This window comes from Schistocerca cancellata, chromosome 1, assembly GCF_023864275.1.
Source record: "Schistocerca cancellata isolate TAMUIC-IGC-003103 chromosome 1, iqSchCanc2.1, whole genome shotgun sequence".
In the NCBI taxonomy this organism is placed as follows: Eukaryota; Metazoa; Arthropoda; class Insecta; order Orthoptera; family Acrididae; genus Schistocerca; species Schistocerca cancellata.
The window spans coordinates 1,033,660,075-1,033,687,595 of NC_064626.1; the positions used below are offsets into that span (position 1 = coordinate 1,033,660,075).

The 27,521-nt window shown below is 40.8% G+C and overlaps 1 protein-coding gene across 1 annotated transcript in view; it reads left to right on the top strand.

Moving 5' to 3' along the window:
• Nucleotides 1-27,521, top strand: part of LOC126089661 (elongation factor Tu, mitochondrial) — a 56,305-nt gene that overhangs the window by 22,166 nt on the left and 6,618 nt on the right. Inside the window, exons 5-10 of the mRNA XM_049906928.1 lie at nucleotides 7,998-8,138; nucleotides 9,529-9,673; nucleotides 9,778-9,891; nucleotides 9,983-10,087; nucleotides 12,143-12,294; nucleotides 16,181-16,326. Of these exons, the coding sequence (XP_049762885.1) occupies nucleotides 7,998-8,138; nucleotides 9,529-9,673; nucleotides 9,778-9,891; nucleotides 9,983-10,087; nucleotides 12,143-12,294; nucleotides 16,181-16,326 (803 nt within the window). The remainder of the gene's footprint in view (nucleotides 1-7,997; nucleotides 8,139-9,528; nucleotides 9,674-9,777; nucleotides 9,892-9,982; nucleotides 10,088-12,142; nucleotides 12,295-16,180; nucleotides 16,327-27,521) is intronic.

Here is a 27,521-nt window from a genome sequence, read left to right on the forward strand (position 1 = left end):
TGTTAACATAACCTAGATCTTGGGCTACTCTGCAGACCATTCTATCAGTACAGCTGACATTCCAAAACTAATATAAAAGCTAAATAAATATAGTAAGTGTTCTGTCCTATTTCTGAGTAAGAGCGACCTCATAGACCCAAACATCATTATGTAACAGGTGAAAACTGACATCTGGTATTGGGAGATTCAACCCACCCAATGCATTCATTTGTCTAAAGATTGCCACATGTTGACCTCTTGTGCACTTAATTGCTTAACCCACTGCCTAGTTTGCATTCAGTCAAAAAGGGAAACTTAGTTACTTTATCTATTTCCTTTTAAAACTTCATGAATGGATGTGTAGCATAAACGTAGTCCAAAAATTAGTGCAGCATATCTATTCCATTATGCCACATTGACATCTGTATGTAGGTACACACTGGCTGGACAGAGGGGAGCAGACTTTTAAAGCTTGCTTCTTAAAGTCAGGTGTGAAGTAGCCATCAGTGGCTGTAGATAACGCAGAATTCGTGGCTGTTATAGTAAGTCATTGTGTATTAAGCAATTTCTGCTGCACGAAAAATAGTCACCAGAACATGTTAAATGGGTTTGGTGAATCCAGATGTTAAGTGGTTCACTGATAGGTTCCCACTTGCTAATGACATCTTAGTAAATAAAGACACAATATCTAGGCTTATGGTATGTCGTTCAGAGCTTGATGTACATCTTAAAGCTATGGATATGATGGTTACAAAGGCCAGTCTTAAGCACCATTACATTAATAAAATACATCGCCACTCAGAAAGTAAGCAACCCATAGCACTGATGGAGGGTCTTATAAAATATGTAATTTTGGCAAACAATAGTCTTGTTGGCATGGGCAGTGGGAGCTGTGTATCGGGTAGGGCCAAAGATCTTAAGCTGTTCTGTAATTCTGAACATTTGCTAGACAATACACACCGCGCCTGAGTGCTGTGTTGAACAGACACAGCACGTAAAGTTCAGATACTTCAGAGAGTCCACAGTAGTGAAACATGAGACTATGAAATCTGGTCAGGGATGATGTGGCATGTTGTGCTACCTTCATTCTGATTTTCCATTATTGTGCTTGTCAATCACACGACTCTAGGTGATGGCATTCCATCTGCAGTAAGCTGGACTTGCTTGTGTACAGAGTGAGGTATTCGCGAGTCCAATCTTTTGACAATAAAATTGCGCAAATCCTTGAAAGCTTGTACTCAGATGTATGTTATCTTGAACATACATGGAGTTTTGCACGTAAAAAATACATCTTCAGTCAAAAGCTGCTATTGTACAATATTTTTTGTTGACCACTAGTTTTGATCTTTGGGATCATTTTCTTCTCAACATATCAATTTAATCATTGCCTGTATGGAAAGTTCTTCCATGTGAGATACATAGAGAGGTGGTGGGTTGCCATCATACTGAAACTGTGGATTTGATACACAAAGGCATACAGTAAATAACAGCGGAAAAGTTTTATAATAATGAAATGTCAACTGGTCATGTATTCATATGGAGATGTCAATCAAATGAGCTCACATCGGATACAATAGATATAAATGAAGTGAGGAAATGTTTCACATTGTATCCAAATTATGCTAAAATCGAACCAAGCAGTTATGAGACCAATATGGTTTATGTACTGATACTGTGCTAGAGTTGCGTAGCTGTTGATGGTACTCAGTTACAGTAGTGTCAGTTTGCGAAAGTGTGGCCTGATAATGTGTGTCTCAAAAGAATGTTGTGAGATTGAATGAGGTGCTTAATTGCAAATGCGGTAGCTTCCCTCTCCATTAGTTGTGGCAAGTCTAAAAATGATCACAGAAGCCATGTTATTGATATCACAGGTCACCAAAATAATAGTGTGCAATTTGGCAGTTAACTTTTATAGAAATTATCATGCCAGAGAGGTATAAAATTTGATGAGTGTTCCTTCCAGTACCCATTTTGCTCTGTACATCTACATCTGTAGTTGTAGGTCCCTGTACAGTGTTTAATATATGTTATGTAGTGCACTAGAATATTTTTTTTCCTTGACATATTCACTTCATGTAATTTAACCAGCTCTTTTTTGAATTCTCTCTCTCTCTCTCTCTCTCTCTCTCTCTCTCTCTCTCTCTCTCTCGGTGAGGAAGGCTAACTTCAAAGAGGGAGTGGCAGCAAGAGAATGCTAAAGAAGTGTCTCTGGTGATTTCATTCTGGTGCAGACATGGGAAGTACTTTGTGTTACCCAGTGAAATGAAGTTACGTGAATTGTGAGAGAGTTGGGTTGAAGAGAGGAAGAGGGAGATTGCAGAGAGAACACTGTTAGTGTAGATAAATGGAATGAAGTGAGAGGCATGGGGACGAGCTAGTGCACCTTGAGATCAAGGAGAAGGCAGGATCGAACAATATGCTTTAAGACAATTCCCACCTATGTATTCAGAGAAGCAAATACTGGACTGGGGAAATACAGATATCATATGATGAACATGTGCTGAGTCACTTGTTCTGCCGTTGGGTTGTTAAGACACTTTTGACCACGGTTTGGTAATGGCCATTTAATCAGCTTAGCAGCTGTTTGGGCACCACACCCACAAAAAAAGAGCTCTGCAGAGGTTGGGTTGCAGCAGGGTTGGTATATGACATGCCTCTGATATGATCAGATTGGGAGAGGTGGGAAGGATGTTCTTCACCTTCGGGGCTTAATAAAAAGTTGTCAAAGTGCTGGTGGACAAAGTTTTGCCTGTGGGGGGGGGGGGGTGGGGGGTGATACCGAATAATGAGTCCCAATCTCACACTATTATTCAGTAATTTGACAAATAAAGGTTTTGTAACCAACTTCCTTTATGGGTAAAATACATGCTTTGGAGGATTGTTCTGAGAAATTTGTCTAGTAAAAAGTCTCCCCAAGGTTATTTTTTTATTTTTTATTTTTTTATTTATTTATTTATTTATTTTTTTTTTGTGTTAGCAGAAGAGCCAACACCGTGTTAAGAGTGGAGGCCGAAATTCACGCGTTTTGGCTCATGCAGGCTAGCGTGAGAAGGGAAGAACTATACTGATGTGAGGTCAGGAACATGACAAGGAATGAGAATTCAGAAAGCGGACGTACTTAGTTTGATACTTAACTATAATCCATTAATGATGAATGAATGTTGCTCTTGATGGTACATGATTCAAAATATTATCTGTTCAGAATACATTCTTGAAGATAGTAATTATAGTAACTGAATATGGTGCCTTGCTAGGTCATAGCAAATGACGTAGCTGAAGGCTATGCTAAACTGTCGTCTCTGCAAATGAGAGCATATGTAGACAGTGAACGATCGCTAGCAAAGTCTGCTGTACAACTGGGCGAGGGCTAGGGAGTGTCTCTAGACTAGACCTGCCATGTGGCGGCGCTCAGTCTGTATTCACTGATAGTGGCGACACGCGGGTCCGACGTATACTAATGGGCCGCAGCCGATTTAAAGGCTACCACCTAGCAAGTGTGGTGTCTGGTAGTGACACCACAGATTTATGTATTGCTTTCACTTCTAATTACTGTGAACAGATATTAGTAGATATTTATAACTGATCACACATTGTGTAGACAAATGAAAAGGCACACTCACATTTTAATCTACCTGGCATCTGTTTACCAAACACTGAACATCTGCAAGTCTTCCTGCATTTCTTAACAGTCCCGTAACAGTGTGACCTCACTCTACACAACTGCTCAAAGGAAAATAATGTGCTTAATAGAGCTAGGTATTTGCTGAACGAACAAGTCCAAGGGAACAGCTCACAAAAGTGAACAGGGGGACTATGGAACGAATTCCAAAGAATGCTGATGCACCATATTTGGAAAGTCAGGGCAGCAGAAAAAGGGACAGGAACCATAAATGATACTTTGGTTTTCCTAAAGCCACATGTGGGCTATCACTGTTGGCAACCTGATATAGACATATGGAGTTTTGAAAGGATTCTGAAATCCAGATTCAGAGTTTTGGCTTCTGAAGTTACACAGGATCATGCTTCAACATAAGGAAAATGCAAACATAACAAATTACAGTCTGTTCTTGTGGTTGCAGTTCAGCTTCATCGAGGAACATTTAAGTTTTTGAATGCATAAATGGTTTTCGCTATCCACCTTGCATGAGGAAATATGGTAATGTACTGCATGAGGTGATTCTTCAAGAAGAGAATTCGGTTAATTTAAAAAATGTCAAAATAATGATCTCTCATATCTTTTGCCTGCAAACTAAATACAAGAGATCTTTTTCTAAAATGTCTTCAACCAGCACGCACACACAGCACACGCCTCTAAAAGTGGTAATATTTTATGCCCTTGTGACAGAGACTAATGATTTAGCAGAAAGCCATTCAGTGCAAGTTCCATGGACAACTTTTCCTGCCCTTTTCTGTAGTAAGTTAAATGACCGAAATGTTCATAAAATTGGCGGCATTGGACCAGTAGTGGATGAGGGTGTAGATGCCCTGGGACAGCCAGGAAACACCCGGAAATTTTTCATTGTTTTAGTTTTCAAGTAAATTTTTTGTGATTTTGACTGGTAAGAACTGATGCTCTAACAAAGAACATTACTACAGCAAGGAAACATAAACGAGGAAAACAGATAAAACTTTAGTTGTGAATTAAAGGCACCATTTACAACAACAGAGCACACTGCACACACAAGCGTCTGCCAACAGCAAATTGTGTCAAAGGCTGTAAGGTGAAGACTACATAATACTTCATAACAACAAACTGCTTCTGATGAGCGTGACATCATAACTGTTTACATTAGGTTCATTTGAGCAGTTACCAGTGGGCTCATGCACATGCATAGTTGACTTCTCCCGCTTCTGGCTTCTTGAGCGTGGCTGTTAGCTTTATCAGCAATAGCAACAAGAAGCCAGATGCTACCCAAAAAATTTTTCTGACAAGCATGAGCTGCCAGATTCGCTCATGCACAGAGCAATCTGGTTTGTAATGGGAGGGCGGCACACACTGAGAGACCCATGTTAATGTTTAGTGATTTTCCTGTTTCCCATTTGACACCACAGAAGCAGAATGCAGAAGATAACATGACCCAGCTAGCATGAATGTTGAACGACAACTATGGAATCGGACAGGAATACTGCTGGTCGCCTGTGGATATCCACAGGACCATTGGTAGCAGAACCGGCTGACTGTAAAAGCTGTCATTAGGACTCTGGCACCGGCCAGGCTGTGATGGTGAATGCCGTCTGCAGTGCCCCTGCAAAATGACACTGTAGAGGCCGACGACGTCCATAGACCCTGTGGAAAGCTGAAGCACGGTGGGATTTCACGTCTGCAGTACTCAAGGGGTTAATATGAGGTTGGGGTCTACTTCTTTGTGAATCTGGACATACTAATGTGCACTTTAAGCAAAATTATGCATTTTTAATATGGTTTATGAAGTTCCGATGCTCGTGAAGTATCCTATGATGTCCCGTTTCTTTCACGATGTAATGCAAGATCTCTTAATGCTTCTCTTAAAGCTTTGCACATACCAACGTATGGGCTTCCCACTTCATCGTAGCTGCACACGTACAGTGACTGACGCTTGTTTTCTGGCACACTCTAGCAACTGCTTAAATGAACCTATTTCTAACTGGTCGCGGGAAAATATTGTGGATTGAAAAGTGTTACTTTCAAAGGAAATTTCTTTAAAAAAAAAAAGGAATTACGTTACATGTGAGAACATGCGATGACACTCTTAAACCACAGTGTGTTTTGACTCTCATTTAAAACTTGAACACTTTGAGGACCAGCCACTTACAAGAATTTCAAGCCCAGAAGGCTAGAAATTTGTCATTATTTAAAATTTTATTGGCACATTTGTGTGATGTATCATAAAATGCTACCTATGTAAGAAAGACCAATTTAAATGTGAAAGCTTAGCTTTTCTTTAGCTTATTAATCTTAGTGACCAGTATTATATGTGAAAGTCAAGCTTTCCTTGCAGCTACACTGTACATATTAATTTAAACCATTAACATTTCCTGTTTGTGTGTTAGTGCTACTTAACAGTGATATTGCTGTTGGATGAGTACATCACGTGTCCTATGGTCTGAACATGTGTTGTCATTGGCTTGTGAGATCATGTGACATGACCCATGATTGGCTTACAAAGGCACATCACAATTTGATGTCAGTGCTTCAAAAATTAACGTGCTTCTGTGTTTGGTGGGATTCGAATGTAGACATTTGTAGTATGAAAATATGCAGCATACTTGTTGCTGCACATGGAAGATGTGATTTATTGGTTTGACTGCATATAAGATGGTATATTGGTTTATCATTTTCTCTTCCCAGTTAAAACTTCCTCTCTCTGCCATGGTCACTTCTTAAGATCAGTACTGCAACTTATGTTAAGTCTAATCTCTGTGTGTTGTGCGTAATGTTTTATGTTGCTTGTGTACTGTGTGCTATGGACACAGGCGGGAAACCATGTTGGGCATGTGCCTGGTCTATGTTGTTAATTGCCCACAGTGATGCAGCTCAGACTTTCTTAGGGGGCAAGTATTACTTCATTATACTTTATGGGCACATACTAGGAATTAGTCATCTCATGTTTTGTCAGTGTTATTGATCAATAGTGTGCTTCCAGGTATACACTGTCCCCATTTTATGCACAATTTCGGTGACCAACCCAGCCGTCTACTTCTGGTGCTGTGACTTTGTTGTTACATGTACTTGCTGCCTGAACTCCAACAACATCATGAAGTTCTGTTGCCATTGCACCACTATTTATAGCTGAGTTTGATTCCCAATGTCTACTACTCCGTTTCATGCTCCTTTGTTTTCCAGAACCTGCATTGACAATCTGTGAAGCACAAATCATCTCACTGTTTTCCAGCTTTGGTGAATGTGATGGCTAGCGAGATTGTAATAAACTGAGTGCTGAACCCCAAGTCTTGTTTAAATGGAAACCTCTGCTCCTGTGTATTGGGTTTTCTGATGTACTTACCTCTATAGGCTCCTTAATTCTCTGTCTCAAAAACTTGGCATTTGCACCTTAATACTGGTGTCATCATATTTCAGTTTATGATTATATTCAAGGTATTGCTTGGAAATAGCTGATTTGCCTAGTCAAGTTTGTCACTGATGTTCCTTGCATCTCTCGACCGCTCTGATAGCGTGCCCCATGTAAGACAAGTCAAATTGTCATGGAGTGGACCACACACACAGAGCTGTTGGAGACCTCGGTAATCTATAACATTACAAAGAAAACTTTACTTCTCAGTTGGAGTGAGTGAAAGGCACTGGAGTCTTCTGATCTTTCTAAATTCTGGGCTAGCAACCAGGAGATTTTTTGTGATTTTTGACTTCTCTTCCTTGCTCTTAGTTTCAACCTCTTTCTCAAGCAGTTCTTGATTTTGACTGCAATGCATGTTCAATTTGACAATTTAAGTACTCACTCCTTCAGAATACTATTCATAGGTCTTGTAATTCTTCAGTGGCTCTTCTTGAGTGAAAGTATTGGGGCTCTGTAGACTGGAGTCTTTTGCATCAAATTTTTTTTGTGGGGTGTGGTGATGCCTTGAGGCATCACTGTGCGTATGTCTTCTGTATACATTGTGATTCAATAACACATCAAGGAAAGGTAGTTAGCCCTCTTTTTCAAGTTCCATTTTGAATTTTATATCATGATGAATGAAGTTTATATGGAAACAGTAACTCAGCTGTATGCTTGGAAGTTCACCATTAATTAATTAATCATTCATTACCCAAACAGTGAATAAGTTCAGAGGACATTGGAAAAACAAACCCTCTGTTACAGATAACTTGCTGATTGCGGAAGTTTAAATAGGACTGTTTATAGTTGAAAAGAAGGGATTCCAATTAAAAAAGTTGCGAAATATTTTGCTGCCTTTGAGAGAAATATCTCTGGTACACATTTCATATTTTGCATTTCAGGCCAATGCACAGAGAAACCATCAAATTTTGTTTAATTAGTGTTTTACACTCTTTCATACTGAAATTTCTTCTTACAATATTTCAGAACATGATCACAGGTACAGCGCAGATGGATGGAGCAATACTGGTAGTTGCTGCAACTGATGGAGCCATGCCACAGACAAGGGAGCACCTTCTTTTAGCAAAGCAGATTGGTGTAAATCACATAGTGGTCTTTATAAATAAGGTCAGTTCTATGCAAATATGCCAGAAACATCATTGAGAGAAGAAAACTTTCCTTTCAGGTGCTTGTATAATTTCTGTCTTAAATAAATAAAATCGTAAAAGTGTGGATGTTTTACATCATTAATTTATGTAGTCAGTCAGTTTTTGTCTTGTAAAGCCACAGTCAGGTTATAAATATAGTAACAAGTAATTTTTTGAGAACATTTCTCATGGCAAACAGCGCTCTTCTTAGTACTTTAAAATTAACATAAACAGTTTCGACCACAAGAAATCTTTATTTTTGTTTTACCGGTTTTGGTTAGCTACTGACCATCGTCAGACCTTATACCATGATGAGAGGTGATGACAGAGAACGGCACAGGCATTAGGAACTCCATGAACGTCAGCAGTAGACACTCATGGAGTTCATAGTGCCTGCTCCATTCTCTGCCACTGTCTACCATCAGGATATGAGGTATGAAGATGGTCAGTAACTGATCGAAACAGTAACCACAAAAATAAAGGTTTCTTGCAATCAAGACTGTTTTATGTTACTTTTAAACCGCAATAATAGTTTGATAGTGAGCTCGCAAGCCCATAATCGTATTATTATTATTATTATTATTATTATTATTATTATTATTAGTAGTAGTAGTAGTAGTAGTAGTAGTAGTAGTAGTAGTAGTAGTGTACAATACACTTACACTGTCGCGCTTTATATTTATCAGGTGATACTTTTCTACCAAGCAGTGATAGAAGAATCAGTTAACAATAAGTCTATACCATTTACCAGAATTGTACATTTGTATCAGTAAAATTTGAGTGCTGTGTAGGTATCTGTAGTGTGATGTGGTGATAGTTTGAAAAAGTATTTTGTTTTGGAATTCTTGTTTATGTATTATTATATGGGATGTTCAAAAAGTCTCTCCGCAGTGCCGTATGATTGTTAGCCGTGCGTGCCATATGATTAGATGAATTGAATTGTGTATTGAACAACAGGGGGGATACTTTCAACATTTAATGTGAAAATTTGTAAGTAAAAATGAATATTCAATAAATTAATAACTTTTATTTCACCGAGTTTCATTTCAGTATATTCACTGCAGCTTACGGCAGGCATGGCTAACAATCATACGGCACGGCAGAGAGACTTTTTGAACACCCCGTAGTAACATAGAAAAACAGTTTTTGCAACTAGATATACACTGTACATCTTGTGGAATGTTTCATATTTCAGGAAGTAGTAGCCTGGAGAAATTCAAATTAAAAATTTCATGTAAAGATTTGTTCAATTTTCCGCAAATTTTTCCCAGCTTGCAACTGAGACTGTTAAGATAACTATTTATAAATGCCTTTATGTATTGATACACATATATGGCGTTTTGGAAAAATAAGCTTTTAAAATATTTTAGGTTGATGCTGCAGACAAGGAGATGGTAGAATTAGTTGAAATGGAAATGAGAGAGCTCTTGACTGAAATGGGATATGATGGTGATAACATACCAGTGATAAAGGGTTCTGCCCTCTGTGCACTTGAGGGCAGAAATCCTGAAATGGGTAGGTAAATGCTAATTGTTGTAGGAAGCTTTTGGTATGAAACTCTCCATGCTTCAGTTTGTTGTTAAATCATAAGAACTGAATATTGAATTGTAATGCAATAGGTGCCGAGCCAATTTTGCAGCTTCTGGATGAAATTGATAAGCACATACCTACACCCGTAAGAGAACTGGATAAACCATTCATGCTTCCGGTGGAAAATGTTTACTCTATACCTGGTACAGAATTTGTTTAATTTCATACAGTTTGCTTTAATTATTCAAATTGCACTTTTTACTTTTGTCAGTAATTCTCATTTTCTTTTCTAAGGCCGTGGCACTGTAGTCACAGGACGGTTAGAAAGAGGAACTCTCAAGAAAGGCGCTGATGTAGAATTCATAGGCCACAACAAAAGTGTCAAAACTACTGTTACTGGTATGTAACTGAACAAAAACATATTACACCATTAGATTTCTAATGTCAGTAGTGCTGCATTTGTGTTGGAATGAAGCCTATGTAAGGTGACAGTGAAAATTCATAATTATCTTTTGGGCTGTTGCAATTGAAAATATTTGCAGTATGTAATCAAAAGTCCTAGTGTGTGTGTGTGTGTGTGTGTGTGTGTGTGTGTGTAAGCTCTTTACCATTTCAGCATTTCAGTTGCACTCATATTTCATTGTTTTATTGGGCACCAAAGACCCAGAGAATTTATGTTGTCATAATCGATATTAAATAACAGTCATGTTGTTTCATTGTCGTACACCTGTGATTGGGTGACTCAAAATTAAGCTTTTGCGTGTACGCGAATCACTTTAAGGTAACTTGCCTGTGAAAGCCTGTAAAAGTACTAACAATTTTTACAAAGTTTACACGGCTCTAACATAAAAATATAAAACCTTAGGAGGATGCAAATTATAGTACAACATGAGAGTTCCTTGTTGAACATTTTGGTACACAGTTAATCACATTAGTTCACATATCCAATTCACTTTCTGTAAAGAACAGTGAATTCATTTTTCATTTGGTGGTCCCTACTTGAAATCCATGCACTGAATATATATCTTATTTAAATGAATAAACTTTTAAGTACACATTAACTACTTGATTGTCTAAAACGTAGACTACAATCACGTCATTTCAGTCACAAGTTTCTATTCTAGAAGTATTTACATCAGATAATCAAAATTAATGTTAGTTTTTTTAAGTAATCAGTATGTATTTTTCTTCCTGTTGATAGTACATTGTTGGAAGTCTGCTTTCATCCAAAAGGTATCCTAAAACATCCCAAAAAGTTTCAGAATTCTAGCTCAGATAAATTTTTTATGCATAAAATAAACAAGAATTACATTTTTTTATTTAATTCTTGGGAAATTCAATTTAGAGTTATACTCTTGCAACTATGTAAGTTTCACGTTCATTGCACACCACAGTGTTTTCATAGACAGATATCACTTGACTAAAGCTGTCAAAAAGTAACTGTGTATACTTCATAAGTCTTGGAGGTGATGGCAAATCTGTGATAGCACAAAATGTTTGAGCTGCTCTTTCATCCTTCTCAGTATACTTCATTCCTTATGCTAGTCTAATGTTTGTATTATTAACTCTTCCTTTGCACAACCCAGAATAATACCCAGTTTTAGTTACTCCACAGAAATAGCAAAACATATGAAGTTTACTGGCCACATCTTTCGTGGCTCATGAGCTTGTAAATTCTAATGGCACCGTTTCCACAGAGTGCACGCACAGCAACATCCTTTGGTAGCCTATACAAAGCATTTAGTTAAGCAATCATGGTACCACATTTTGTTGCATTATCTTGATCATTTCTTGTAGAAGTGTTGGCTTATCTCTAAATATTCTATCTTGAGGCACTCGATGGTGTCACTTCACGTCCATTCGGTTTGTAGATGTACCTACACAATTTCTACTTCCTGGGAAAATAAACTAATTCCCATAAAGTGTAAGTTTTCCATTACCAAAAATACTTTTTTGAAGCCCTAATAACTTTCGAGGATGACAGTGTGTAGCAAGAAATTTGAGGATGATAAAATATAGCAACAAGTTAAACTACAGAAAAGCTTATAACCAGAAAATGCTGAAGAGCCAAAGATATAAAAGGGAAGAAATAAGGTCATCACAAGTTGGATCTGCTAACAGGACTGCCAACTGTAAATACAGTAACAACTATACCTAATCTAATAACAAAAATGACAACATGTTACATGTGAAAGCAGTGGAAACATGGATGTGGCAGCACATCAAGAGATCTTTAAGTTGTTTTTCAAACTACTTTACAATGCCCAAAACAATTGTTTTAACTACCATTTTGTTAAAAAAAACTCTAAACATCAATTTAAGGTGAAAGACAAATGAAATTGATTTTTGAAGTGGATTGCTATTTTCTTACTACCAATCAATTCCTCATCCTCATACATTTATAAAATTTGATCATTCATATTTTAATTTTAGTCAGTACTTGTTTGTTTGCAGGCATTGAAATGTTTCATCAAATACTGGAAGAAGCTCAAGCTGGAGACAATCTTGGTGCATTGGTAAGAGGTGTGAAGAGGGATGAACTTCGCCGTGGGATGATAATGTGTAAACCTGGTACTATGAAAGCTGAGGATCATGTGGAAGCTCAGGTACAGTAACTGATGTCAGAAAAATGCAATGATAATTTCAAGATAATAGTCATAATCAGTGTCATGCTTATCAGTACAGCTAGACCCCATACAAACAGATACATTATCTGCATTTTTTTATTTTTATTTTTTCATCTATGCGAATTAAGTTTTCTGCATTTTTTTTATTTTTATTTTTTCATCTATGCGAATTAAGTTTTAAGTCCAGTGCTGCCATTTGTCAACAGTACACAAAAGCTGTAAGTAAGCCCTAATGCGTTAGTGCAAGTTGTGTTTGTCAATATGTAAATACTCAGCTCAGGTTAATAGTGTTGTGAAGTTTCACATGACAGGGTTTGTATTTAAAGTATCAGGTGAAAGGAAGGAAGGTGTCCCTGTCAAGGGAAAGAAGCATGTACAAAAGTCTTACTCATTAGAAATAAAGTCAAAAGTTCTGGATTGCTGTGAGAAAGGAGAGCTTATTATTGACATTAAGCTTGCTTTTGGACTAAGTGAATCCACAGTGAGAAATATTCATTACTGTGAAGAATGTGTTTAAATAGTGATCAATCTTCAACTAACGTAAGTGCATCTCGAGTGCCCAAATCTCGCCCAGAAGTGATAGAAAGACTGGGAAAAATGCTAAGCCATTTATTTGAGCATCACGTCCAACAGCACATTCCTCTCCTTGGAACTGCTACTCAAATTACAGCCAAGGGCCTGTGTGTGGATTTAACGCAAGAAGAGGAAGATCCAGCACATGTCGTGGCCAGCTCATGTTGGTTTGATCGTTTCCAGCAGTGTTTGGCTTTCACAGCATTAAAATAATAGGACAGGCCACTATAGTGATGAAGTTGGTGCTAAGGATTTTAAAGAGGCTAAACTGTGAGGCGTGGTTTAAACCTTGATGAAATGGGTGTATTTGGGAAGTAATGCCTAGCAGCACATTCGTTTCTATTGAAGAAAAACATCACCTGGATTTAAGGCTGCCAAGGTCTGATGCAACCTTGTTTTTGGAGGAACTGTTGAAGGGATTGCAAAGTCAAGCCCTTCATGGTCTTCTGCTGTCAGAATCCTAAGATTGTGGTGGGCAAGCTGGGATGGAGCAAAATAGTTTGAATGATTTCTGCTAATTTCGGTGGCTGTTTTGTTAATAAACTGAAGAGATAATTGAGAAAGAAAAAATCTTCTTCAAAATTCTTCTCATTTTTGATAATGTTCTCAGTCACTCACTCTCCATTATTGGTAGAAATCAAAACAGTGAAGTCCATTTCTGCCACAAACACTACATATGTACTGCAACCCATGGATCAGGGATTTATTTCTGCATTAAAGACATACTATCTGAATAAAACTTTCTCCAGTCTTGTAGAAGGATGTGATCTTAATGTTGAACTTACTGTTGAGATTTTCTGGCAATAGTTTAATATTAAGATGGCAACTGATGCCATTATAAACATATGAACTAATACCACTCCAAAACTTGTGAATGTGAAAAAAACTATGGCCTGATGCTTATCAGACCTAGAAGATGAAGTGATCCCACTATTTCAATGAGAGAAATTGCAGACACGGCACAGCAGATTGGATCACTGATGACGACGAAGAGAATGTCAGAATGTCTGTGACCTTGGCCTAAATTCCGAGGATCAGAGCAACTAAGATAGCCATGTAAGGAAATCCATTACGGAGAATGAATTGTCCACAGCACTATCAGATTCTTTGAATGTAGATGATCCAGAGGCTATTTAGGTTGCAGATGGACTTAACGGAAATGAATTACTGTGTGTCATATTTTTAAGTGTGTTAACTTTTCATTAAAATGGGTTGCAGAAAGTTGTAATGGTTATTGTGAGTAAATGCGAATCAAACCCCTTAATATACGTGTATAATTACTCTAGATTCACGTGAACTCGGTATGTGTGGTGATTCTGCAAAACATAGCTGGTGCATATAACAAGATTTACCTGTACCACCAAATCAAGTGGTGCATTGTTAAAGCTCCATACTTGTAATTTGAGGCTCAAAATCTCAATCTGGATCCCATATTTTATTCTTTTTGTTTGTTTTTTTTATTTCTGTAAGTCTGTTGAGCAGCTGTTCAGATGATTTATTTTGTGTAGAGCAAAGCTAGTTGCTTCCCACATCATGGCCTGTTGAAGCTTTCTAAGTATTGGGATTATATGTATGGATTCCTCATAACTTCACATACAATTTTCCTACTTGAAAGTCTCTATAAACAGTTAAAATTATTGTATTTCTACCGTTTGCCCTGCCCCCACCCCCTCCCCTTGTGTCTGTGTCTGTGTCTGTGTCTGTCTGTCTGTGTGTGTGTGTGTGTGTGTGTGTGTGTGTGTGAGGGAAATGTTTCTTACAATTAGTACAACTTTCTAATTTGTTCTTGGTATCCACATGAAAGCTGGAGGAGACATAAAAGAAGTTTCAAAAGACTTCGTATGGCACAGTTTGCAAGGGAAAGAAGAAAATAACAGCTAACATTGTTTTGTAAATTCCAAAGATAGTGTTTGCTTATTGCTATAGCAATTAAATACTGCATAGATAAAACATAATAAGCTGTTCTCAAGATGTGTGGTCAAGTTTCCAAAGACTTTGCATTACTGAAAAGGTCCCCAATAATTACCAGAGACCAACACTCTGTAGCAGGGCCTTTGCTGAAGTCACAAAAATTCTGGAAGGAAATAAGTTACTTGTAGAACCTCTAACTTGTGACCATTTTCTGAAAGCAAAATCTGTAACCTTCAACAGTTCTAATGTATACAAGGTGTGATTCAGAAGTTTCTGCGTAGGGGAGTGCGTGTGGACCGGTTCCACCAGGTGGGGGGTCTCAGGGAATGAACTGATGCTGCGGCAGTTGCTTTGGGAACCCTGGAGAGTGCGCATCACTTGCAGCATGAGTGTGTGTCATTGACCTCGGTCAAAAAGTGGGAGAGGCGGAAATGGAGCAGCATTATGCGAGTAAATTTTGCGTGCGACTTAAAAACTGCCACGGAGACTCTCAGTATGATTAAAGAGACCTATAAAGAAGAAGCCATGTCCCGTGCAATGGTTTTCATGTGGCACAAACGTTTCAGAGGTGGCCGCGGGAATGTTGAAAACGATGTCCACTCTGGGAGACCATCGTCAAGCCGAACAGATCAAAATGTGGAGAGTGTGCAAGAACTTTCAAACAATGAGTGTTGTCTTAGTGTGAGTGCTCTGCCCGCTTGAGGGATCAAGTTCGCTGCATCCGCCCGGCGATCAAGGGCGATTGGATTCTCCACTACGACAACACGCCCGCTCACACGTCGTGCGCCGCTGCTGAAGTTTTGGTCAAGTTCAACGTTAAGACACTGCTGCCGCCACCCTACAACCTCGACTTGCCTCCGAGTGACTTTTTCCTCTTCCCCAAATCAAGACAGGCCCAAAAGAGAAGTGATTCAACTCCATCGACGCCATCCAGCAGGCTCTGACCAGAGCCCTAGACAGCATGACATCCGAGGCCTTCCAGAAGGGCTAAGAGCTGTGGAAGACGTGCTGGCAGTGCTGTGTTGATGCTGAAAGATCATATTTTGAAGAATTTTAGTCTGCTGTACTTAAATGTCCAATAAATTTCTTGTTCTGAGTTAAGTCTTGAAACTTTTGAATCGCACCCTGTATAACTTTCCAAAAGTAAAAAGATCTCATGACAGAAGTTCTTCAGAGGAGCTAGCTTTTATTTGCATCAGCTTTTTATGACAGCTCATTTCTGCAGGAGATTGTGAAATGTATGATTGGATTGTAACCACTTTTTATGTTTGATGCTTGGCCAGTTGTTCATCAGTTATCTATCAAATACCTACATTTAGTGTGGATATTTGTTTCTTTCTAATATAGTCCAGTTGGTAATCGAATGAACTTTGATTTCCAGGTTTACATTCTGAGTAAAGAGGAAGGAGGAAGACATAAGCCATTTATGTCGTATATTCAACTGCAGATGTTCTCAAAAACATGGGACATTGCATCACAAATTGTAATACCTGAAAAGGAAATGGTAATGCCAGGAGAGGACGCAAAGTAAGTAATAAGTGAGAATGTTTGTTCAGTGTTTTCTACTTTGGTCTTGTGATGGTAATGGTGCACATATTCTGACAGTGATGAGAGAAGTGTTTTTCTACAGCATTATATAAAGTCATCGTTTTTATCCGTAGAGGTCTGATAGCCTGTGAGAATTTAAGGAATAATGAAAAGTAAGCAATTAATCACGAACGATTTTGTTTATTCTCATGTTATGACAGCACATAGCAAATTTGTAGTCTAATTTCTCAGTCTGTTACCAGACAGATTCGGTCACATTCACTCATGAAGGAACTGCACGGGCTCCATAGATGAGTGATGTTTAGACCATATGTCCCAATTCTGCAGCTACAAGATTTACCTAGACTTTGCAGTTCTTGATGGTTCTGGAGCATAGATGATCGAAAATAAAGGAAATGAAAGCATTAGAAGACAGCAAAACTTGGTTTTGATGATCAGCTGGATTGGTTGGATAAGGAATGAAGACAATGAGAAAAAAGCATAATAAAGAATATAATTAAAGAAATGAAATGTTTGTGCACATATTTGTGTGTTGCTGTTGAAAACTGTAAATGAGGGAATGATGGAAGGAAATAATTGTGGGAATAAATTTAGAAATGAGTACATAAGGCTTGTAGTTGATCATGAAGGATGCACCAGTTATTCTGAAGTGTAGAGAATAACTAGCAGGTGGGAGGTCTTGAATGCATAGTTGCGTATAAATGTCTTATAAAGAGAACACTGTTTTGCTGTCTAATTAAAGTTAAATTTACTGTTACTTTGTAATGTAAATATCGTTTACATGCAAATTTGCATATTAGCAGAATTTTGTTTGTTATATTGGGAAAGGTGGAACAGTTTTTTATTTCAGATGTGATGTAGTAATGCAAGTAGTATGGAGGTAGACTTAGAGGAATTCAAGGGATGGTAATTGACTCTTTCAAAGTTCTTCACTATTGAATAGTTTTGGCAAGATGTTCAGTGACATGGAAACTGTGCAGTCATTGAACGGAGGCAGTAGGTTCACACAATCTCAAACAATTGTTGACCCAACACCACTGTATTACGTCTCAGTAATAGTAACTCAGCTGTTTAAGCTGATTCTTTTAAGCTGTGTGGGTTGAGCACCTAATTACATCTTAGTGAAGACTGAGGGAAACAACTAGGTAGAACCCAATATACAGTCTGGACATTCAGACCATGTATCCTTTAGAACTGCAGTGGGTTGAGAGGTTGCAGTGACTGCTATGGAGGGATGGAAGACTCTTTTCTTCTAGTGGTCGGGATACTGATGGTATCCCATCTGGGCATTGAGGACTTGAAGGTTGTCAAGGGCTGCAGGAGGCCAATATGAGAAGAAGGTGATGGCAGCAAGGCAGATGGTGTGCATGTAAATGCTTTATTAATCCAGTAAGTTAGAGCAGTTAAAAGTGCTTGCCCTCGTCCCATGGCTGCAGGGCACTGTAGATCCTGACATCCACGTTCCATAGTTTTGATTTGTGATCAGGCATCGATCACACAGCACAAGGGAAGCGATATGTTGTCTGGGGGCAGTATGATGACCCGGTGATGTTGATGCACCAGGAACTGAGTTGACTGCTGGTAACTAAGGGCATCCTCCCTGAGGAGGACTGGCGGTGGCTAGCGAAGCCCATAGTGCCATGCAGTGTAGAGACAGTGGAACAGCGCCCGAACTCAGGACCTCAGCATACAAATGGTGGGCAGATAACAGCTGTCCAGAGGATGCTGGAGCAGTCCAGCAGTACAGTGGCTGTTGGTTAGTCACCAGTTTTAACTTCAGCCTGGTCGCTCCAGTGGTGACTATCATTAGCTCTCCGGTGACTGTTTGGCTGTCTGGGGGGTGAAGGAATGCAACACCAGTTGGTACATAGCCGTGTCAATGTCTTGTTATGAGAGACTAGTCACACATTGACATAATGTGTGGCGCATTCTTCGTGTTGATTGTGTCATCAGCTGTGCTCCTTTGGGACTGTAATTGGAACACCAAGTCCCAAATTTCGTTGATGTTGCAGTGTGCCACAACACATCTTTCCTCTTCAGAGAAATCGGTCCTCAAATTTAGTTTGGCTTCACTGGCTCATTCTGAAAACCATGCACAATTCCTGTAAGGTGACACTAGGATAGTTAATGTATGCTACTACACATTACGTCCAATGCTTACTTTTGACCACACCGTTTATGCTTCGGTTTACTTTTCAAAGTCTGCTCACTGCTTTATGCAATGTTTCCTTTACTGTCCCACTGCATCTCTAGGCGAAGCTAGTACATAAAGCAGTTGCAATCCTTGACAATCACATGTCCATTTGGCAAAGCGGTAAACAATATCATAAGGGCAGCAGTGGTGAGCTTTGGTAGGCATCATACAACATTATGAAGCTACGTACCCACTCTTTGCCGTGTGCTACCGTTTTTGACTCTTATACTTCCTGCAAAAACGTATCACTTAAGCTAACCTAGTTATCACACTTCGCAAAATGATTGACTTGTTGCAAAATGTAACATCAGTACTTCCCTACCAGACAAAATTAAGCATGCCAAGTTTACACTACACATATTGCAGTACTATGCATTCCCCATAACTGGACGTCACACCAAGCATTTAGTTTAACGTACTTTAACTGTAGGAAAAGTCCCCTTTATGCTCCTAGGCAGGCTTCTTGCGTTAATGCAACACAATCTACAGTTTGAATCTCATCATTCTTAAATGCATCCATAGACCTACCCATAACATATACACACACATTCAGAAGAGCAGCTTAATCTAAACTAGCTACAAGAATTAAGCGAGCCATAAAAAAGTCACTACAGTCACGTTACATTGCCCATAAGAACAGAGAACTATCAATTAAATCTTAAAATGTACCTCACATCTCGAAAGACTAATCCAATGCATCGTGTTGCAGGAGATCTTTGATATCATAGACTTACAGATCTACTGCCTCTCTTAGCACACCTATCATACTCCATAAAATTCCCTAGTACATGGTCTGTTCTCCTTATACTGTTTCTGACAGTTATCCTAGGCAGATTTTCTGTTATCACGGGCACTGTTTCACGACAGACCTGGAGCAGTTCAAATGATTAAGTCCGGGCCAGTGACTCATTTCGGATCCGCATGGTGCCTTCAGTGTCTTTGCTACTTTCGAGTCAGTGTCACATGACACAGACAAAAAACCCAAACCATAAGATAACGTTGTAATACTGATGTACATTGCACTTTCAGTGCTGTCCTACAGTTTGCAACTGCCTTAAAAGAAAGTAGTATAAGTTGCAGGAGTGGAGAGCAGAAACAGAAAGGAAAAATGAAACTTTAGACACAACTCGGGCACTCTGTGGACATCAAACCACATGCCTGCTAAAGACCATAGGAGAGCTCTTAAACTAAGAACTTACATGACAACATTAAGTTAGGTCTACAGCTGCTGGAATGGTTCTGCAGCTCACTGGGCACTGATCAGTTGCCAGCTTGACTCTGCCTGGTGGCTGCAATGATGCACATAGTCAATGCCCCATTGACTATTTGTTTGAATGTCTGAGGCTGAAGGAATGCAGCACTGGTTGGTGCGTTGCTACATCAATGGTTTGTTATGGGAGACTTACCACACATTGACATATTGTTTGGCTTAATCCACGTGTGGACTGGGTTACAGCTGCCTGCCTTCAAGATGTTAATTGGAACACTTTGTACCAAATTTCCTTGTCATCATAGTGTGCTGCAACAGAATGATGGGCAGCTATATGGAGAACAAATACGGATGTGCTTCTCACCTGTTCATGTTACTTACAAACCATGTATCAGTGTGATAGCTATATCACAGGTGACAGAAATACTGAGTTACTGTTGAATGACATTATTTATTGGAGGCTTGACTCATGATCAGCATGTGAACTGGTTGCGTTGATCCGAATCTTTGAGATTTAGGACCCCCTCAGACCAGCACAAAGACAGCTGTGAGTAGCTCTGTCAATGTTTTAACAGTCTCTTTCCATACTCTTTCTGGCTCTAGCAAGGTAGTGTACCATAGATAGGGTTGCCAGAGGCCCTGCAAATTTCTGGGAAATTAGTATTCCAAGCTGGCAAAAAAATACTGGAGTAATGGACTGAGAAAATTGGAGAAATGACTTACGCCCATGGGGCCTGCCAAACTAATATTTGGCTAAATAGAAATTGAGACCTATGGAAATCCGGTGGCTTCTGTTTTAAGGGAAATAAATTGTTGTACTGTAAATACCGAAAATAGGTTAGTGTAGTTGAAAGAGAAGTTAAAATAAGATTTAATAGAGTGGAGTTATCAGAAGTGCAGTAAACATTCATTCCAGATGTAATTAAAATTGTGACGTGTTCTACAGCAGAGGAATAAGGTAATTGATGTTAATCACACTAAAACATAATGATCAATTTTTATGCAAGAGCTGGACAAAAGGTAATGGAAGCTTTTTCAGTGGAAAACTTGAGATATAATACCAGAAATGTCACATGACATGTCAGAAGAATCTTTTGAGAAAAACAAAACAAAACAAAAAAAAATTGGCGTTAACACATTTCTCCTTACAAAAACAAATAGGTGGATGAGGCAAGGAACAAATGGAAATGAAAATTAAGTTGACTGCATTTTATTGGTCAGTAAAAAACAATTAGGGTACCTAATCCATTTTTTAATTTAAAATGATCATAAACTTACAAGATACAAAGCTAGCAAGAAATAAACTTACTAGACAGGAACAGATTGAGACTTTCTGTAAGAATAGGAGGGAATAAAAGATTAAATTCACAAGTTCAGCATCTTAGGGAACACAGTTTATACAAATGTAGATAAAAGGAGCAGTTATAAATAAAAAAGGTGTTTATGCAAACAGAAAAATCTGGAAGGAAGCAACAGACTAGAAAATCTCAAATTGAACAATGTGGGTATTAGAGGAAAGCTTCAAGCAAATAATAATGGAAATATGATAAAGTATACTGAATTTGTAAATATCTTAAAAAATATGTGAGAAGATCCATTAAAATTTGGGAGGAACAATAATTGAAAGCAATAAGATTATGAACACAGTTATGCTGGCTGGACATCACTGTTAACCATGTAAGAAGGCAAACGTCACAGCAACTAAGAATACTGTCAACATTGTACAAACATGCAACACTCTAAATAAAGTTTTTGTGGTTGAAGATATGAATCAGAAACCACAGATAGTGAATAATCAGAATAACACAATTCCAGAAATTTCATAAAAATTTATTTGTCGTTCAAAGATAGTGAATACTCTTGAAGGTGATACTGTTTTAACAGAAAAGATTAAAGCTAAAGGCAGAGTAATATAAAAGGAAGAAAATTTCCAATATCTCAAATGATGCTGTAATTATTCTAGTTCACAATACAAAGGAGACAATTTTAATGTAAGAGATATTGTACAATTTTCACCATCTGCATACCAAAATGGGATTATCAGGTTGTAACAGGCAAAAGGGGCAATCCAGTTTTAGAACAGTTATAGCGTCATGGAGTATTTGCAAATAACTACCATAGTTATGAGTATACATCACCATTTTGTCTGAGATTCATATATTTTGAAAAAGGCTTGCAACTCAATTCAGACTGTGCTAACAGGCCTTGAGAAACAAGACACTGACTGAGCACAGACCAGTATATTAAAGACTTGTTTAAGAAAGTTAGAGAATAAAAACTGAAAATGGATTCAGACAAGCACATTCCATACCACCAAAATCCTTCTGAGCAGTCCTTGTGGATTTCAAATCCCTAAACTGGGAAAATTAAGAAGGGAAATGTGTTAATGGAACATATCTGAATCGTCTTCACCATGCAGATGATGCTGTACTGTTTATTTTTAGTTCAGGTAAATTTCATGAATGAATAGAAAAATTCAGTAAAAAAAAAAGTATGAAAGTAGGCCTGAAAATAAGTTACAGTTAGATTAAAATGTACAGTAAGCACATTGAAAAGAAAATACAGTAGTACAGATTAACACTGTGAGATTACTAGGGCACACAGGAAAACCAATATACACTCAGGGACATTGAAAATAAACACACCCAGAGGGAAGAAAGGTACAAACACGAAACTTTGCAAATAAGTACTGTGAGATACAATTTGCAATTTATCCAAGTTTGGTGCCAGTGTGCGTGCCCACAGATCGTGCAGTGATACTGCAATCGAGCAGGGGCGCTATTTAAATGGGTAGTGGACAAGTCATACATGGCACAATTGCACCCAACTTGAGGAGGATGTTAGTGGTGCACAATGCCAGGTAAACATGGTAGATTACATTTCTCACATATAAGCCAATTTGATAAGGGCCTAATCATTGGCCTGAAACAGAATGCTGCTTGACAAGTTATGTGGCTCACCAGGTCGATCATTTGGAGCGTTTCTTCAGACAAGTTGGTTATTGAAGGATTGTGCAGCAAGTGATCAGGAATCCTACGGACTTGCTCCACAATACAGGCAGCTGTACGGGTGCTAGTTGTTCCACAAACCATTTCCAGACACTTGCAGATGCAAATTGGCAATCCAGGTGCCCTTGTCGTATACTGCTGTTAACATTGAGACATCAACAACTGCTGTCTAGTAGTACCACAGCAGAATGACTTGGACAGCCACAGATTGGTAATATGTGGTGTTAAGTGATGAATCCCGATTTATTTTGGGATGGATAATGACTGCATATGGATGTGAATGCAACCTAGTGAACAGTACAGTTCCACCCATGCTGTCACACATCACATGAGCTACACAGCTTGAGTAATGGTCTGGAGGGCCACAGCCTACAGTAGCTGGTCCCGTCTAACTGGGGTATGTGGAGCCTTAACAGGCCAGCATTATCCCCCCAGGGGGTCCACAACTCTTTTGTGGATATGTGCGTAGCGAGCACGGGACCCCGAGCTAATGTGGCCTTCCTTCCTTTCCGGGCTGCATACCTTCCCTTTCCGCATCCTTCCCCATCCCTATCTTCGCCCCTCCTCCCCTCAACTCTGGCGCTTTCCTTCCCTTTCTCCCCATCTGGGAGTATGGTTTGTGCCTACGTCCGGAGACGGACGCTCGTAAATGTACTGCATTCTTCGCCTTCCTTGCTTTTATGTCTTCTTCCTTCCTTTGTCCTTCTCTTTTCCTTACCTCTTCTCTTTCCCTTTTCTCCGCTGCAGCGTTTGAGACCTCTCTTCTTTCCTTTCCCTTTCTCTTTCTTCCTCTCTGTGCGTGTCTGAAGGCCGACCCACGCCTTTTGTGCGTAGCCGGTGACGGGGTAACGCGTAATTCCCCGCCCCGGGTAGACAGGTAGGACACGTACGTACCCCCTGGTAACGGCCAGGCCCAGGGAAGGGTGATTACCCGAGCTGATACCTTCCGAAAGTGCCGATTGGTCCCTCCGTCCGTTTGTCGGGAGGTGTGACCTGAGGTGTGAACAATCACCTAAGGCGGGAGTGCCCTCAGTGAGGGCCCCCACAAGGGAGGAGCGCGCCATCGGAGACGCTGGTAATCATGGGGGATTCTTCCGCAATGGTTTCCTCACCTTCCACTATGTCTGCTCACAAACGTAAGTATACTGAGTCTCAGCCACAGACAGTTCTTCCATCGTTGCCACAGTTCCTTGTTGTTTCTCGGTCTGACGAAGGTCACGACTTCTCCACTGACGAAGGTCACGACTTCTCCACGGTCAACCCTTTCATTATTCAGAAAGGTGTTGACGCAATTGCAGGTCCTGTAAAGTCTTGTTCCAGATTACGGAATGGCACCCTGTTGTTAGAAACAGTCAGTGCCCTCCAGGCACAAAAATTGCTGCGTACTTCTCTGCTCCACACCTTCCCTGTCCGGGTGGAACCGCACCGTACCTTAAATTCCTCGCGTGGAGTCGTTTATACACGCTCCCTCGATGGTTTGTCTGACGAAGAAATACAGCACTACCTGTCTGACCAGGGCGTAACGGCTGTTCATAGAGCTATGAAAAGGGTTGACACGAACATCATTCCAACCTGCACTGTCTTCTTGACATTTGACAAAGTTCAACTCCCATCGAAAATCAAAGCAGGCTATGAGATTATTTCCGTTTGCCCTTATGTCCCAAACCCTACGCGTTGCTATCGGTGTCAGCGGTTCAATCACACCAGCCAGTCCTGTTCCAATCCGGCCAAATGTGTTACGTGTGGCACGGATGCCCATGAGGGTGCCTGTCCACCTCCATCCCCTCGCTGCATCAACTGTATGGGTGACCACGCTGCTTCCTCTCGAGATTGCCCCGTTTTTAAGGACGAAAAGCTCATCCAGGAAATAAGAGTGAAGGAAAAGGTGTCGACCTTTGCTGCTCGAAAATTATTCGCCAGTCGCAAGCCCACCGTGCCTCAGACAGGAAAATACAGCACTGTCCTTGCTTCTCCTCGGCCAACAAAGGAGGCGGCCACGCAGACTTGCGACCTCACCTTTAGTGCCACGGTCGTCAGATCGGCCAGCGCAAAGATCGCTCGTTCAACCTCACCACTTTCGCCTGCCCACTCTATGGCTCACCCTTCGTCGGGTTCTGCTAAATCTCGAGCCCACAAGTCAGACGCCAAGTCTTCGAAAAAAGAGCATACTCGTGAAGAGTTTTTACGTACCGCAACTTCACAACCATCGGTTCCTCCTTCATCTAAACATCATACTTCCAAGAAGGCTACAAAGAAACCCAGTTCCTCTCCTTCTCCGCCAAGGCGTGTCCCATCTACAGCACCACCTGGCGGAAATCGCCCTCGGCCGTCTTCTGTGTCGCCGAGGCGCACTGCTGGTGGCCGGTCAACCGGCCGATCGCTGGTGGCAGGGGCTGCTCCTGACCAACCTATGGATCAGGATCTTCTGCCTTCGGCTGAATGCCATTCCATGCTGTCGGTCGCAAGCTCTGAGCAGTCGTTGAGTTGACAGCACCCTTGGTCACATTCCTCCATTTTCTGTTCACCCTATGTCCATTATCCACTGGAATATCTGCGGCATTCGAGCCAATCGGGATGAATTGTCGGTCCTCTTACGATCCTACTCGCCGGTCATCTTCTGTCTTCAGGAAACAAAGCTGCATCCCCATGACCGCTTTGTTCTCCCTCATTTTCAGTCCGTCCGATATGACCTCCCCTCTGTTGAAGGCACTCCAGCCCATGGAGGACTCATGATTCTTCTCCATGATACTCTCCATTATCACCCAATCCCCTTAAACAGTTCCTTCCAAGCTGTCGCCGTCCGTCTTTCCCTTTCTGGATACACGTTCTCTCTTTGTACTGTATACATTCCATCATCCACACCCATGGCACAAGCTGATCTCCTTCATCTTCTTGGTCAGCTTCCACCCCCCTATTTGCTGGTTGGGGACTTCAATGCCCACCACCCGCTTTGGGGATCTCCACATCCTTGTCCACGTGGCTCTCTATTGCTAGACGTCTTCCACCAAGTGGATCTAGTTTGCCTCAACACTGGGGTCCCCACATTTTTGTCTGCCTCCACGACAACTTTATCTCATTTGGACCTTGCGGTCGGTACTGTTCCGCTAGCTCGGCGCTTCGAATGGTTCGCCCTTGATGATACACACTCGAGTGACCACTTTCCATGTGTCCTTAGACTGCAGCCTCCACTGCCATATATGCGCTCGCGACGCTGGAAATTTGCCCAAGCCGATTGGACACTTTTTTCGTCTCTAGCGACATTCGATGACCGTCGCTTTCCCAGCGTCGACGATGAGGTCACACATATTACCGACGTTATTCTTACAGCTGCGGAACGTTCAATACCATGCACCTCCGAATTGCCCCGGCACCCCCCAGTTCCTTGGTGGAACGAGGCATGCCATGACGCAATACGTGAGCGGCGACGTGCTCTTCGCATTTTCCGTCACCATCCTACTATGGCCAACTGTATCCGCTATAAGCAGCTCTGTGCGCGATGCCGTCGCGTCATCCGCGATAGCAAGAAGGCAAGCTGGAAATTCTTTATTAGCTCATTTAACACCTTCACTCCCTCTTCGGAAGTTTGGAGTCGGCTTCGACGGTTCTCAGGCGCGCCTAGTTTCTCCCCGGTCTCTGGGCTCACTGTCGCGCATGATACCTTAGTGGACCCCGTCGCAATTTCTAACTCGTTGGGTCAGCACTTTGCTGAGATTTCGAGCTCTTCAAATTACCCGCCAGCGTTTCTCCCGAAGAAACGTGCAGCGGAAGTGCGACATCTTGCTTTCTCCTCTCAAAATCACGAAAGCTACAATACTGTTTTCTCCATGCGGGAACTCCAACATGCCCTCTCTTCTTCTCGCTCCTCCGCCCCAGGACCGGATGGTATCAATGTCCAAATGTTGCTGCATTTATCAACCCATAGTCTGCGTTACCTCCTTCGCCTTTATAATCGAATTTGGACAGACAGTACCTTTCCCAGACGGTGGCGGGAAGCTATTGTCGTTCCCGTTCCGAAACCTGGAAAGAACAAACATCTCCCCTCTAGCTATCGCCCCATTTCTCTCACGAGTAGTGTCTGTAAGGTTTTGGAGCGTATGGTGAATTACCGTTTAGCTTGGTGGCTGGAATCCCGCAGTCTTTTAACACCAGCCCAATGCGGATTTCGGAAGCATCGTTCTGCAGTTGACCATCTTGTTGCTCTCTCCACTTATATCATGAACAATTTTCTCCGGAAACGCCAAACGGTAGCAATATTTTTCGATCTGGAGAGAGCATACGATACCTGTTGGAGGACAGGCATTCTCCGCACACTGTTCTCTTGGGGCTTTCGAGGCCGGCTGCCCCTTTTTCTTCGCGAATTTATGGCAGAGCGCACTTTTAGGGTGCGGGTGAACACTACTCTCTCCCGTACTTTCTCCCAAGAAAACTGGGTACCCCAGGGATATGTGCTGAGTGTTGTACTGTTTGCCATCGCCATATATCCAGTTATGGATTGTCTCCTTCCTGATGTCTCGGGCTCCCTCTTTGTGGACGATTTTGCGATCTGCTACAACTCTCAACGGACCAGCCTTCTTGAACGACGTCTTCAAGGATGTCTCGATCGCCTCCACTCGTGGAGCATCGAAACCGGCTTCCGTTTCTCACCCAGTAAGACCGTTTGTGTCAATTTTTGGCGACGTAAGGAGTTTCTTCTGCCCTCCTTACATCTAGGTCCTGTCAACCTTCCGTTTTCAGACGTCGCTAAATTCTTGGGTCTTATGTT